Source organism: Choloepus didactylus, chromosome 1 (genome assembly GCF_015220235.1).
Source record: "Choloepus didactylus isolate mChoDid1 chromosome 1, mChoDid1.pri, whole genome shotgun sequence".
NCBI lineage: Eukaryota > Metazoa > Chordata > Mammalia > Pilosa > Megalonychidae > Choloepus > Choloepus didactylus.
In genome coordinates this window covers 215,676,855-215,693,604 of record NC_051307.1, presented here as the reverse complement: position 1 = coordinate 215,693,604, position 16,750 = coordinate 215,676,855, and the positions used below count along the sequence as shown (strand labels likewise).

The 16,750-nt window shown below is 39.5% G+C and overlaps 1 protein-coding gene across 5 annotated transcripts in view; it reads right to left on the bottom strand.

The window, feature by feature from the left end:
* PTPRG (protein tyrosine phosphatase receptor type G) overlaps positions 1 to 16,750 on the bottom strand; it is a 686,843-nt gene that overhangs the window by 278,807 nt on the left and 391,286 nt on the right. For all 5 annotated transcript variants that reach the window (XM_037799495.1, XM_037799505.1, XM_037799497.1 and 2 more), the window contains 2 exons: positions 15,106 to 15,285; positions 3,891 to 4,039 (listed from right to left, as the gene is read on the bottom strand). In XM_037799495.1, coding sequence (XP_037655423.1) covers positions 3,891 to 4,039; positions 15,106 to 15,285 — 329 coding nt within the window. The remainder of the gene's footprint in view (positions 1 to 3,890; positions 4,040 to 15,105; positions 15,286 to 16,750) is intronic.

Below are 16,750 nucleotides of genomic sequence, written 5' to 3'. Positions count from 1 at the left end.
GTAATAAACAAGATTTTAATTACCTCAGACAACAAGCATGCAATGAACCTCTACTTTAATGGAGCTCTCAGAGGTTTTATCTGGAGGTTTCTCTTTGCATTAACTCCAACTTCAGTTATTAGTGTAAACGCCACATGATTCAATCCCTATTACTTTTGTATGAAGCTTTATTCAGGTTACTACCAAAGAAAAAGGAATGTGGGTGGGAAAGGGAGTCAATTTAGGATAGGGTATAAGCTGTCATAGGGAAGGGTGGTTGGACAGGTAACAGAAAGTCAAGGATTGGAATGTGACACTTTAACATCGTTCTTGAAATTACTGGGATGTTCTGAGCCCTTTAACTTTAGGGATACTCAATCATACCTGCAAAGTCCCTTTTGCAATGTAAAGTAACAACAATCATAGATTCCAGGGCTAAGGGTGTGGACAGCTTGGAAGAGTTCATTATCCTGCCTACCACAAGCCCTCACTGACTTCTCTTCACCCTTAAACTGTCTCAGGGCCTTTGAATACCCCTGTTCTCTCAGCAAGCTCCAATTCATCTCTTCCATCTCAGTAAATACTGCTGTCTCCAGAGAGGCCTTCTGTCCCTTGGCAAAATGTCCCTTTCCTTCAGAGACTGTATCACAAATGAAATTCCACAGCTATTTAAGGGCTTATTTTGTTCAATTTCTTTGTCACCATCAGAGTGTAAAAACATTGAGGGCAGGGACCATGCCCCTCTTGTTCACCACTGTATCCCACAGCCCACACAACAGAAGTCACAATAAAACCTCCCTGACAGGCAAGAAATAAAGCTGAATAATAGGAGGTAAGGACACTTGAGGGTCCAAATTCAGTCTAATCTAGGCATGGCATTGCAGCTGACTACAGCTTCCTTTTCTAACTTTGAGCTGTAAAGAATGAGGGCTACTGAAGGGTTTTTGTTTTGTTTTTACATGGAATTTTTTTTCCCCTATTAGATTGGATGTTTTTAAGTGTAGGAACTACAAGACAGTGTCCAGGATCTCGGACAGGAAAATGCAGTGTGATCTAAATTCGGGATGAGTACAAAGTTGTCCAAGATGACCTCAACGAATTCCTGGGAAGCAGCAAAACCTACAAAGTTGTGTTTATTGTAATCAGGGAGCAGATCCAACTTCTTGGGGGAGAGGGGGAGATATGCTTAAAAATCAACCTGCAGAGCTGGAGTACTGAGGCAGGTGTAGACATTCCCCAGGTCATGACTTTGTCCCAAGTAGGGTCCAAAAGAACAAGGGACAGCAATGCCATTACACACAAGGCAAGGTACAAGCAGAATACTGGGGCACATTTCCTCTTAAAACCTGCAAGACAATCAGTTTTCATTATTTAAATGTAGTTAAAACTACACTATTCAAATAAATGAAGGGTTGACTCTACTAAAGACACTGCTTTCTTTATTCCAGAGTATTACAACCACAGCACTAATGGCACTGGGGATCAGATAATACTTTGTTGTGGGAACTGTCTGTGCATTATAATATGTTTAGCAGCAATGCCAGCCTCTACCCACCAGATATTGGTAGCACAACACTGACCCGAATTGGGATAACCCAGTATGTCTCCAGAAACCACCAAATGGCCCCGATGAGAACTGCTGTTATTTCTTTTTTATACCAATCTCAGCGCAATCAACAATGACCCTTCACTGACCCTCGCACAAAGTGCATATAGGACAAAAAGATAATATCCCCAACACGGATAAATCAGTACATGATCAATTAAATTTTTCCTACTTTCGCTTAAATTTCTTATAAAATAATTTAATTACAGGGTTAGAAATGAACCAAAGCTGAAATGTTTAAAAATTTTAAACATCTCAAGGGGAGCTATTGTTAATAAAGAACTCAAATGAAGCAACTGAACATAAAATATTACAGACATGTTTATGGACAAAAGTGAACAAATTTCCTGTGCATATTTTAAAGTTAAGTTTGATTGAGCTACCTATAATCTCTGAAAGTCAAGTTCCTCCAAATATATCCACTAAGTAATTTAACATGTTTATGACATTTTAAGAAAGCAAGCTACGAACCAGATGGGCTTTGATGGAGATCTCACTTAATATAGGCAGCCTCACCATCTGACATTACTTACAAGAAGAGAAAATCCAAACAGCTTAGTCAAACAATAAGTCTGAGCTATGTAGCTGCCATTTCTAATTAGTTTCTGAATTCAACGACTCTGTTGGAGCAAGGGGAAACAGAAATACTGTTTAACGTTGCAAGTTTCCAGAAGAATAGACATCTATTCCATGCATCAATCCAGAGTCAAGTGAAAGGAGGAGACAGGCTCTTCCATTAGAGATGTGTTTAAGAATGAGGTTTACATTCCCATTTCCAAGCTCCAGAGATCTTTTACAACGCAGCAGCCAGATTAAGTTTCCAAACATACAAGTACAGCTCTTTTGTCTGGAACAACATTAACTGAACAAATGGCAACCCAATTCTAAAACAAAAAGGCTTCAGAGCAAAGCTGGCTAGACATAAACTACCCCTTCAATTCACAATTCAATGGGAACTGGTTACCAAGACCAGAAGAGAAAACCCACACTTAAAAACGTGATGTAATTTGCTTCTAGGAATCAAGTTATCCAAGTGCAAATAAAGCTGAGACTTCTATGAAATGATTCACTCAATTTAAAGAGAGGACGAGAGCCCATTAAGTAGAAGCCTTATTCATGAAACAGATAATTAAGTGTGACTAGGACAGGAAGCATCACAAAAAGAGGTGTCCTAATGCAGGAAGCATTTGGGAGCTGAGAATATATCCACTAAACAAGAAAAAAATACAAAGTATTTCCTCACAGGAGTCATCTCTGGTTTCTCTGATAACTGTGAATAAGAAACAAATAAATACGTGTATATAAGCAACTATAAACAAAGAGATATTACTGAATTTTATCTTCTGGTGGTCGTCTTTGCCTAAGCTTCATGGATGCCTAGAGGGTCCACAAATGGCCTCGGGAGTTAGGGACAGATATGAAACCCTGTAAATTATATGTAAAACTGCGTGTAGATACGTATATACGCGTTTTCTCCGTGGAGGGGGTGCAAAGCATTCATCAGATTCTCAAAGCAGACCACGTCTTAACAGAAGTTATGAAAGACTAAGAGGGAAAGCATTCCTTGGCCACTGGGCTCCTTTGATTACATCTCTGAGCCAAGCCACAGGGACATCCAACACCCAGTCAGTTATACCACTAACTTTTAAGACTTACTATATGAGGAATGTGATGCTTGTCACAAGAAAAGAATATTTACACACCGGCCATGATTAAAGGGGAAAATAAGATCAGCAATGGAAGGGACATATATGCTCTCCCCATTCAATGTTAACAAGGAGTTCTGGACATGTTCCCTCCCTCAGCCGAGCTCCAGGAAAATGCATGTCAGCATCCTTTACCTTCTCACAGCCGGCAGTGACACAGGGAAAGCAAACAGCACCTCAAACCACCAATGGCCACAGCCTCTTTCTAAACAGTTGGCAGAAACAAAACATATAACCTATTTCCTACTGAGAGAACGTCTAGAGACTCCTCTTCATATATCAAGTGCCTCTTCTTTTTTATGCAGGGTGAAAAGCAAGTAACTCGAGTTTCATATGAAATGTCACCTCCAGAAAGCAACTTTCAGAAATGGACAACAAACAGAAATTGTGTCACAAGAAACCAGTGGACTGAAAATCACTGACTTGGGGTGAGAGTCCACCCAAACCCTGATGCATATGACTATGCATTTCTCCAGCTGAACAAAGATGAGAAATTTGAGCATGGTTATCCACCTGCCATGCTTTAAAGATTTCCAGAGAGACAAAGGCAGGTTCCGCAGAAGTTTGACTTGCAAAGTGAGATCCTGAGTTTCTCTTACCTCAACTGGAAACCTCCTGCCGTTGATGCTGTGTTCAGAGCCTGCAGAGCCATTGCTGTGGCCCCAGTGAAACTCCACCTTCTCAGCTTTGAATCTGCCAGGCAGGCCGGCCCCGCTGACAAAATAGTCGTCTTTCAGAAGGATGGCAACTGTGTAAAATGGAGGGGGGGGGGGGACAAAGTGAGTTTCAAAACCAACTCTATGGGTTTCTTTGGTTGCATCTAGAAAAGTTCATGACTATGATGATTGGAATTATTTCCTTATGTACTTGTTTAAAAAAAAACAAGTAAAAAACACCAGTCTAAATAAATTAGCACATTCTAGCTTCAGAATGCTCTTAGACCGCCAGCTGGCTCCATATCATGACAATTCCCAGGGAATGGTTTCAGAATTTCATATCCATTTAACAGACAAAAAAAAAATGGAGACAAGGACAGAATAAGTCACTCTGAATTAGTGTCTCCTAAATCTGCTGGAAAATCAGAATTACGTGCAGAGTGAGTTTTATATTTTTAAAGCACTGATTCCCGGGGCTACCCCAAGTTTCAAGATCTGGAAAGAAGGGGAATATATAAATGATAAGCCAGATGTGATATCAGGAAGTCAAATTTGGAGGGTTATTCCATTATTACGGCAACAATAAGAGTGGGGTAGCTGGGATTGGGGGTTGCCATTCTTTGTATTTGATAATAGGACGCAGGGCAGTGCAGCGTGGAATCAACTCACTAAATCACTCAAATATGGGCAGATAACTGGAGGCACTAAAGCATTTTTTTTTTCATTGCAAACAAGAAAATTTCCTCTTGCCCACCTAAAAGAACACAAGAGCATCCAGAGCATAGAGAACCTCAGCCAATTCAAACTCTGAATTAAAAAACAAAACACCCCCCTCTTCTATGAAGCATGGAAAAGGTAACATCCAGAACAAAACCTTGGATTCGTACTAGCAGAAGAAAAACTAGTCTTCCAAAAATAGTGTAACAGTCAAATGCACCAAAAACAGATTCTATTTTACAAGTGCTGCATTCCCTCTTTTTTGTTCTCTGGAGTGGCTTGCTTCATTCATTCACTCAATTCATTCACTCAATTCATTCATTCAAAAAATTACTGATTGCTAGCTAATTGTTAACATGCCAACCAATCTACTAAATGGTTTATGATCAAAAGCCATGCTTGTATAAGCCATGGGAAAGCTCGCACATACTTTTATTGTCTCTTCTTCCTAAAGAGATCCCAGTTAAGAGTGTTAGAGGGAAATCCTGCATGAAAATTAGGTCTCCATAAAAGATAGGGGAATAGACTAATGACTCGTTCCTAAAAAAGTGCAATTAGTTTCAGCACTTCTCCATATAAAGGAAGCATTAAAGGCAAGTGAAGGAACCCTGCTTATATAAATTGCTTTTTAATGCATTCAAAAGGCAGTTTTTCTCCAAATTCTGAAAAACATATAGTGAACTTTCAATTAGCAAGATAGTGAATTAAAGGCTAAAATGAAGTAAAAGCAAGGGCTTCTTGTGCCAATACCACATGCTACAGCATTATTCCACCTTTACTCTGTGCTGTGCTTATAATAGAACAGGGGTTTGTTTCTATTATAGACAGTAAATATTTGGGCTTTGTGGACCATATGGTCTGTGCTGCAACTACTCAGCTCTGCCTTTGTAACACAGAAACAGCCAAGATGTATGTAAATGAATGGGTGAAGGTGGCTCTGATAAAAGTTCATATGTGGACACAAAAATCTGAACTTGATATACTTTCCACATGTAACAAAATATTCTCCTTTTTTTCCAACCAGTTAAAAATGCAACAATAGGCAAGGAAGTGACCTCTGCTTTAGAAGATATAATGTACCAACAATATAATATACCTGTATGTCCAAATACCTAGGACTCAGTGTTGCTTTGTATCTGATTACCATCAGCCTGTTATAAATTCTATACATAACATTTTGCATCAGAAAGACGAAGACAAAGCATTTTGAATGCATCTGTTACAAAACACCCAGGGACTCAGCAGCATATTATAAATGTTTGATTTTACCTAAATCATTTATGTCTCTGTCAGGGGTCATTTTACTTGTTTTATATGAATAATTAAAAGCATAATTAGGAAATTGTACAATCTGAGACATTAATCTCATTTTCCATTTTACAGAACTTCTCACTAGAGCACACAGCATGCTATAGACATCTACTCCCCTTCATGAAAATGGCTTATGTTTTTGTTTACATATAAAACAGGAAAGAGAGAAAACTTTCCCAGCAATCCGGAAACAATTTTCTGATGACCACTGATAACCCTGCTCTGGTTTGAAACAGAAAGTACCAAGGGCACTTACTGCAGAATGCAGGATGTTTTAAGAGCACATGCTCAGGAGACGGACAGACCTAGGCTGGAATCTCAGACTGCCACTTACCAACACGGGGACCTGGGCAAGTTACCGGACTTCCTTGTGCCTCAGTTTCCACCACTGTGCAAATGGGGGATAAAAACAGTGCCTATCTTGTGAGACTGCTATGACACCTAATGAAATCTCATGCAGAAAGCATTTATCACTGTGGCAGAAACCCAACAAGCACTCCACCCAGTGGTTTTTTATCATCAAATTCATTTATAGCGATGTGGATGGAGCTCATGTACAGCCGAAAAGGACAGATATAACAGTCCATTTTCAGACATGGCTCCACTTTAAAGCAACGTTGTCTTTCTCACAAAAGAAAAGAGTGTCACAACAAATGGGGTGGGATGGGGGGATGATTTGGGTGTTTTTTTTTTTCACTTTTATTTTTTATTCTTGTTCTGGTTCTTTCTGATGTAAGGGAAATGTTCAGAGATAGATTGTGGTGATGAACGCATAACTATGTTATCATACTGTGGACAGTGGATTGTATATCATGGATGACTGTATTGTATATCATGGATGATTGTATGGTGTGTGAATGTATTTCAATAAAACTGAATTTAATAAAAAAAAAATGTAAAAAAAAAAAAAGTGTCACAAGCAGGGACAACAGCAAGGGCCCAAATACAAGTAAATACAAGTAAAAGGCTTAATTAAGTTCACTAAACGAGAGACAGAAACGTATTTCCTTTTCTTGATTATTTTAATGCTTTTGATCACATTAAGGAAAACAAAATCTCAATTTGGTGCTAATATACTTTTCATATTTTCCTGATACAAAGCCATGCCCCCTTTAACGAAGAGTAAATATTAAGCGTTAATGTAATAATTTCAATAACTTTTATTTATTTGCACAGAATATACACATATTTTAACAGTAAGTCTATCTCTGTCAAATAGCACTGATTTTTTTCCATTACGGTGTTGATAAAACATTTTCTTTTAAATTGAGTCAACTGAACAAAAAATAGTAAGTAGATACTACTACAATATTAATATATAACAATGAAATTTAATCTAAAATTAAAAGCAATAGTAGTAATAGTTGACTCTGGATAAGGTAAAAATTAGGAAGGTGGCAAGCAAACACCTGCAGATTGGAACACAATGGACTAGGAGGGGAGGCAAGAAATTTCTATGTGTGTGGACTCTCTAGAGCTAGACCCCTGGTCTTTAAACTGCCTTCGAAATCAAAGCAGAATGATGGAAAGAGTGGAAGGAGCTAGGGACTCTGAATTCAGGATTTCTTAACAGAGGGTTCAAGAATACACGGCAGTGGCCACCCATGGACTTTGGGATCCGTGCCCTCCTGATGTAAGAAGTAAATTTTCGAGCATGGGTGCATATATGGAGCCTAAGAGCTGGAATCTAAAGCCAGTGTGTCCTAAGAGTTTGAACCCCCATCTGCCATGTAGCAGTTGTGGAAAAGTTATTTAATTTGTCTGTGCCTCAGTTCCTATTCTGGGAAATTGGAATAATAGACATTACTTACAGGAGCAAAAGGACTGACTTCTGACAAATGCTCAGAACAGCAATCCATACATGACATTACAGAATCAGGTAGACACTCTGTAATTGTTCCTTATAAGGCTCAGGCTCATGGGGAGAGGATCCACAGCTTTCACCAAAGTCCCCCTGTGTCTGAGACTCCCCATTATGCAAAGAAGCTCCAGGCTGTGCTCAGGGGCAGGAGAAAAGTGGGGAGTTAGCTGTCTCTTGGACACGGAAGAATGACTGACACCCTGCATTCTTTGCAGAACACGTACCAGCTGTTTATAAATTAAACTCAGTATGTCTATATAATGTTCGGCTCAATCAAATGTTCACACCAAAACTGAGTCAAGAGTAGCAGGTACCAAAAGTTAAAAGAAAAATGGATGGAAAGGAAAATAGTTGTTTACCAATTCCCCTGTTTTTAAAAATATGAGGTGGGAAAAGACAACAACTCTTGGATTTTAATGGTGGGCCCTAGACACCTTCCATAACACAGGAGTCCATCAGGGCATGATTTGTTTCTGGAAGTCAGGATTCACAGGCTCAAATTCTAGCCCTTCACTAAATTCCCTGGGCACCCGGTATTTCTTTTCTTTTTTTCTTTTTTCTTTTTCAATAGAATCCTCATCACTCTCCATTCCAAACAACTCTCATGACGCAAAATACCCCACAGCTCTTGTCAGCCCTTAATTATTTATCCCTAGCATTTGTGTGGTACTAGTATGACATTCCTATTAATTATAGTCCCTAGTATGTAACAGATAGATTTTTCCCATGTATCCTTCTGTTTTTAACTCTATGTGCTAGTGTCATAACTTAAAAGTATATCATGCAAGCACCTATCTATATTCGTGGTGCTGTGGGAAATATGCCTTTAAACAACCCCTTTCAATCCTATTTGCCTTCAATAGAGCTCTGATACTTATAATCCCATTAACAAAACATTGTCACCCCTATCCATCCCCATACCTTTGAATTCACCCTCATTAACATATCTGAACATATTAGCTTATCATTCCCCCTCACTAGCTACTGTCTATCACTAGGTCCCCAATATTCTACATTAAGACATTGATTTAACATTTTTCAGAGAGCTCATAGAAGTGATAACATACAACATCTCTCCTTTTGTGCCTGACTTATTTCCCTCAGCATTATATCTTCAAGATTCATCCATGTTGTCGTATGTTTCATGACCTTGTTCCTTCTTACTGCTGCGTAGTATTCCATTGTGTGTATACACCACATTTTGTTTATCCACTTGTCTGTTGCAGGACACTTGGATTGCTTCCATCTCTTGGCAATTGTGAACAATGCCACTATAAACATCAGTGTGCACATGTCTGTTCATGTCACTGCTTTCAAATCTTCTGAGTATATACCGAAAAGTGGAATTGCTGAATCATAGGGTAATTCAGTATCTAGTTTTCTGAGAAACACCAAACTGTCTTCCACAGTGGCTGTATCATTATATAGTCCCACCAGCAATGAATAAGAGCTTATTAATTCTTTTTTCAAATAATCAACAAATATTTACTGAGCAATGACTGAGGAAAGAAAGGCAGGTAAATTGGACAAAACTTGTGCCTGCATGGTGCTATAGTTAGTGGGAAAGTCAGGTCTCAATAAAGATGGACCTGCTCCCCTCCCCCCCCAAACAGAAGGAAAACTGCAAGTGGGACAAGTGGTACCGAGTAAGCATCCAACCCCCGAGGAAAGAAGGGGAAGGGAGTCAAACACCGATGGAAGTCAGCTCCGCTGAGCTACGGGGAAGAACTAGTGCGAGAGGAGCACATTCAGAGAGCAGAAGCTCATGCGAAGGTCCTGTGGTCATGGGAGGGGGTCAGGGGACTGATGCCAGAGAGCAGGATATGAGATAAGGCAAAAACATGAGGCAGGGACAGTGAGTGGTCTGTCTTTATTCCAAGAGAAATGGGAAGTCCTTGATATGTTTGGGAGAATGAAAAAGAAAGAGGGAGAAAGACATGATCATATTATAGAACTGAGAAAATTATTCTGGCTACTGTGTGAAGGCCTGGGAGGAAGGCAATACTGACCAATTCAGAGAAAAGTGAAGGGCTGCTACAGTAATCCAATAAAAAGAGGCTGGACATTTTGAGCTGGAAGAACTTCAGCTATCCAAGGAATGCCAAACTGTGGGACTATATGGGTCCCAAGGCTAGCTGGCTCTTTAACCATATGAGGAATGACAAATAGGAGTCTACTGGAGAGTTCTGAGTCCTAAAAAAGAAAGGGGGGCTTCAAATATAACCTTCAAAGTTCAGGTTAATTGGGAAATTAGGTTTCCGTCTATCCAAAACCCAGTTCCAAGCACCTGAACACAGCAATTGAGGCATGGAGATAACAGAAAGGAAATGTAGCTCAACAGAGAGGAAACAGAGCTTGTAATTTATCTAGGCAAAGGAAGACCCAGAGAAATATTCGCAACTTGAATTCCAGGGTTCAGGTAAAATTGACTAGTAATATAACAAGATAAGTGAACCCAAGAATCTGGCCCTTTGAAATAGAAAAATTTTGTAAATGAAGAGCCAAAGCCCCAAAAGAAGAGTGGATTTTATTTTTAATTCAACTTACATTTTCTTTTTTTGGCCAACCTTGAACTAACCAGAGATGCTCCAGGTTATTACTTAGTAAGGGTTATACAAGCCCAATGTCAATGATGCTGAACACCCAGATGTTTCCAAACATTTGTCTGATATTTTAATTTTAATCAGAAATCCTGGCAGACTCTTGGTAAGTGAAATGACCAATTCATTAGTGGCACCAACAAAATTCAGTCCTAAAAAGAAACCTTGATCCAGGATTGATGGCCTGCCCTGGTCTCTTTTCTATGCACCCCCTTTTATGGCCAGTTCTAAGGAAGGAGGACAGCAGAACGGAGAGAAAGAGTGCCAATGCTAGCATCAGGGAGTGAAAACATACCAACAGGGAGAAACACGGCGACAGGACCCAGGGAGAGCAAATTCAAGGATAAGACACAAAGGTAAAGGTAGGACAGAATGAAACAGGAAAACAGTAAAACCTCATAGAGAGATACTTGGAGAAAGACACACCTAGACCATCAAACAGAAGGAACACAAAGCCCAAAAAGTCATAAAGATATGAAGACAGACAAATATACAGGCAGATATCCTAAAACTTTCCTTACCAAGCTCACAACTGTTGAAGCGTTTTACCTGCATGTTTCCATTAAGCAACGATGCTAGGACCCTGGAGTCACATCTTAAGTGAGGGTTAAGTGTTAGAGTCCATGAACTTGAAGAGAAATCAGCCATCATGAAGAACACCATTGAAAACCCCTTAAGGAACCCAGAAGGGCAGCCTGGTGCTGTCTCTGGGTAAGACTCACATCTGTTTCTCCACCAGCCTTGGAACAGAGTGCTGATTCTTCAAGGAATCACAGAGGCAATGGTTGGCTAACACTGAGGACCACAATGAATGACAGAACACAGAGCATCTTTCAGACACTTGCTTGGCCCTGGGGAAGCCTTACCCAGGCAGGGGACGGTTCACCCTGGGAGTGGGGGTGCTCTCCCTGGGGGAGCCTTACCTGTGCACGAGCAGAGGGGCAGAGCCACGTGCTCCTTGGACACCAAGTCTAGGTCACACTCTCAGGGAAATGGCTCAGCAATGTAATAAAAAATTGATCCTGGGTCTACATATTTACATCGACTTCCTCTGCAATCTATTTTCTCTTATTAACCTAACAACTATTTCTTGAGTTCATCTGTACCAAGCACTATAATAAATGCAGACAAATAGGAAAGAATGTAGGCAAAGAAAAAATATAGTAAACCGATGCAAAATGGGAAAGTGGAAATAACATGCATTATGGCAGGCACATTTTCTATTTGTCCTTGGTGTGGGATGTGAGAAAAAGTAATGAAAAAAAAGGAAGGAAAAAAAAAGGCCCTCCAAATAGTTAAAATTCATAGGAGATCATGGCTTATGAACATACAACAAAAGCTCAGTCTAGTCTTAAATTCTGACCATTTATCTAGAAGATAATGCCAGGCATAGCAAGATTATTTTGAAACGTTCTTGATGAATGCATTATCTTTTCATTCTATAAAAATGAAAGAAAGGGAAATAACTTTAGGTGAAATCAAATGAGAACTAGCACAATAGACAGTGATAGCTCCTCAGGGAAAAAAAGATGCTATCTGTCCTGTAAAAATGTTTTAGACAACTTTTGAGAAGTGGGCTAGGTACCACCAAGTCTCTCTACTGATTGCACCAGATAGAACGTATAGCACTCTCAGGGGGTTAAGACAGATATGAACAATAAAACAGTTTTATGGGAAAGTTACTGTCTATACAAATAGGCTATTTTTAACATTAACTTTATATATTCATATTTTAATATCCAAAGACAGTCTATTTTACAGATAAGTGATCTGTAAATTTCCATCGGAAAAAAATAAATACTCCCTCTTGAATTTAGGTTCTGAAGTTCAAGGTTCAAGAAAAGACATGGGAGAAGAAGACAGATATAAAATGTTGTAAGACATATAAAATGAATGGTTGCAGCAAAGATAAATCTTGTGGCTTATGATATGTGCTTCTATTCAATTAAACTCTTTATTTTTGTGATAACTGTAGATTCACATGCAATTGTAAGAAAAAATGCAAAGGGATCCCATGTAGCCTTTACCCAGTTTCCCTCAATTGTAACATCTTGCAAAATAATAGTATAATAATGGGAGATTTTTCCAAACTGGATTTATCCAGGTTGCTTATCTATAATAGTAACTGTGGGAATTATCTATCCCTACTTGTAATTAAGCCACACAGATTACAGTGTATATGTACTGTTCAACTGAATTTATATGATCCAAACATACTAGACAGAGGAACTGAATTTCATTCCTTCAACAAATTGGAAAATTCATGAACTCATTTGGCATTTTAAGATATACATAGACAACCTTCTTATGTAAGTGAAAGAAGTTTCCAGGTTTGTGTTTTAAACAAAACAAAACAAAACAAAAACACAGGCTGATTCTGCACTGAAATTTCCAAGCCACGATAGGTCAAAATTTTCCAAGACAATAAGAAACAATTCCACATTCCTGTTTCAAATTGTATATGGCTGGTTGTCACTTTTTAAAAACCCCTCCTTTAGAATCATCTGAGAGCACTTATCAGATATTGGCCTATCTAGTATTCTGCATGAATAACGAGGATTTATTTCTGCTTCCCAGAAAGATGTGCTTCTTCTGAAATCCCTGAAACAGATACATTTTTGTGGGGATAGCTGTACTCTAAAATCAGGCACAAAAACTCAAGATAAGCAACAAGTTGTGGATCACTCTAGGAAGTCAGCAGAGTGACAGAGATTGATAATCAGCTTCTGGAAGACCAAGGTCATGAATCAACTTGCACTGAGTGAACCCTACACACGTCTAAAACCTGTCACTGGTGATACTGAGCTGAAAGCTGTCACTGAAACGTGTTATCTTTGCAGAAGGCTGTCAGGCATAGCAAGTCAAGTAGAAAATCCTATCAGAGAGCCCAGTGAATTGCCTTTGGCAGGCTGCGGAATGTGGCACCAAGGTGGCACTCAATTCCAAACTCCCAGCTCACTCTCAGTGTGGCAAAGCTCCTGTGCACTACGCTCTGATCGTCTAGGTAGTAATATTCTCATTGCAGTTTCCAAAGGACACCCACATTTGAAATATGAAGAAACTTCGAATTGTGGCAATAAGCACACCATCTACATTGGATGAGTAGAGAGGTGGGGATAAAAAGGAATATACAAATAATGTTACTGCTATACATTTTTTTGCTCAGCAGCTACCCAAACAGATGAACCATTTTATAGAGGGGTGGTAATCTGCCACAAGGTATGAAGGAAAATTGTTTCTGGGAACATTATGAAAAAGAGCCCAAAGCCAGCAACCACTGTGTATGCATGGGAAGCAGCTCTGTGAACAAGTCAGGCCAACCAAAAGCAATCAGCCAGGAATCATCTCAGAAAAATACTGGTTTAGAGAATGAAATTGGATCCCTCCTCTGCATTACATCCAGAGAGGTTAAAAGAAAAGTCAATTCTGTGACCCACAATATGAGTGGACTGACAGCTGATGGCAAGTTCACTGCAGCCCACCATGAGAACTGGAGGCAATCAAGGATCCTGAAAGAGATTACGAAGAGGGCTTTTGGGTACCATCCTTGGTTACAATGGTTCATTTAAAAAAAGAGGAAAATTTCTTAAATGGGGTAATGTTATACGTAGTAAAATATGAAAAATGTCTTTAGGCACAAAAAGAAGCCCAGGCAAGACTAAGCAGAGATGTAATGAAACATGGCAGTAGTTTATTTTCAGATTGAACAGTCAGCCATAGCAAGGTGTGTGCTGCTACTTAACATGGAAACATCTATAAATTGGTAGTTGAACAAGACTGATAAAAGAGAGGCAGCACTTTGCATTAGCAATGGTGTAAGCATGATGTTTCATATTCATAAATCCCAAAAGGACAAGTAGGGCAGTAAAATGAAGCAGAAGGACTGATTTGCTAGTCTGGCACAGAAAGAGATCAGACACAGTTCATCTGCACTCTGAAATAGTAAAAAAAAAAAAATAGTAACAAACCAAAATCTCAAGGAAGACAAGGGTTTTATTTCCTTTTATGAGTCTGGCAAAGTGCTGTCCAATAGAAGTTTCTGTGACAATGGAATGTTCTGTATCTGCACCGCTCAATATGATATCCCATAACCACATCTGGCTGTTGAGTACTTGACATGTGGCTAGTGCGACTGAAGAACTAAATTTTGAAGTTTATTTAATTTTAATTAATTAAATTTTAAGTTTAAATAGCCATGTGGCTAGTGGCCACCATATTGGACAGAACTAGTTTCTGAAAACCTGGGTCATGACTGGCTAACTCAGCTGGCAGTTAAAGGTCAACTCCCCCCCCCGCCACCCTCCTGTCGATGCAATTATTAGTGGAAATAATAATAGCAATATGAGTTACTTATTTAGTGCTGTGTGACAGAACCATTCTATCTACTTTACGTATAACAACTCATTTGATCATCACAAACCTATGAGACTGATACAATTTTATTATCCACATTTTTCGTATTTTTTAAAAACTGAGGTACAGAGTGGTTAAATAATTTGCTCAAAGGCACACAGCTAGTAAGATGACAAGTAGCTGGTTCTTGTTCAGTTATAGATTCTCCACAGCCACATGCACTGTTTAAGGAGAAAGTCTCGGTAAAGTTTTAAGTACCAGAGACATCCAGCAATATTTCAGGTTCATCTGTGGAGAGGGGAAGAAGACACTCTACCTGTTTTCCCAGTGTTTTTCATCCAGGTTTTGTTAGAGGACTCATTGTCGAAGCCATCGAGTTGCAGGTCCTGGTACTCCTCGCCAACCTGTGCATGCTGGTCTAAAATGTCGATAGGGGACTGGTGACGGCCTCTACAGCTGACACTGGACGTCATCCAGTGCTCAGGACCATAGGCACCTGGTAAAAGAAAACAACACTTCAGTTCTATGGCTCAAGGGCTAGAGACAGAAGGAGAAGGCCCTGGGAAATGGACCCTACATCTCCCAACGATGATTTTCCTGCTTGTCTCTACTTCAAGGAGGTCAGAGTATTGAAAGCTGTGGGTCAATTGCCACTGGCTTGATATGGCCAGAAGATTTAAGAAAAAAAGATATACATTACTTAAGATAGTTCGCTTCTTGATTTGCAATCAAACATTTGCCAACTTTATAGGAATTGCCCAGAAGGGCTGTCAGAATTGTTCACATTAAAAAATAAAAATTAAATAAGTTTTCTGAAATAGAGCATTTATTGATAAGAAAACATCTTAACCAATTTAGCATGTTTTGCTACTGCAAGCAGTATCCTAAATGCAGCTTTATTCTTAACTCTTTTAAGTTTGTGAACATGAAAAAGACAAAAAACGAAAAATTTAAAGTAACCCAAAACTGGATGAAAGCCATTGCAAATAATGTAGGTAATGAGGCATGATTTTTCCTTTGGCAAATTGTGAAAGATTTTTCAATTTGACCAGAGTCTGTATACTTGTGTGTGAAGTCATTCACATCTTTTCGCTCCCTCTCCCCTGCTCTCCCTCTCATTGGCAATGGGAGTAAAAAGTTTCCATTAGACTGTGCTCAGCACTCATAAAGATTTGTTTGGGATACATGCCCTGGAAATAAAGGAAGAGATGGTGACTATAAAGCATAATTCTCTTGGGTACTGCTGTGTGTTGAATTGTGTTCCCTTCCAACAACATGTTCACCCTCCATCCCGGTACCTGTGAATGTGACCTTATTTGGAATTAGGGCTTTGCAGGTGTAATTAGTTAAGAGGAGGCCCTACTGTAGTAAGGTGTGCCCTAAATCTAACTAAAGTCCAGATAAGAAGAAGGAAATTGGGACACAGAGGATGCCACACAGACACAGCGGGAAGACGGTCATGTGAAGGCTGAAGCAGAATGGGAGTGAGGCTGCCACAAGCCAAGGAATGCCAGGGGCCACTGGAAGCTGGAAGAGGCTGGGAAGCATCCCACCATAAAACCTTAAGAGGAAGCATGGCCTTGCCCACGCCTCGGTTTCAGACTTCTAATCTCCAATAACAACAATACATCTCTGCTGTTTTAAGTCATCCAGGTTGTGGTACTTTGTTAGGGCAGCACTGGGACACAAAGACATATACAGATCAGGCAGAGATAGACAAAGCACACCGTGTTTGCATCTCTGCCCTACTCTGAAATGAAATACAGATGAGGGCAATGTCTTCTCAGTTGATAGCCAAGCCCTGAGAGTTTCCTGCACCCTGCACCTTGAACCTTCTTGACCTAACATGGCAGGAACAGCCTGCTGAAAAGAAACAACTTTTGCTAGAAAAATTAAGTTGAATCCCTTTTAGAGACTTAGATATAGAATTAGAAGTGTTACAGTTTTAAGGAGACACAACT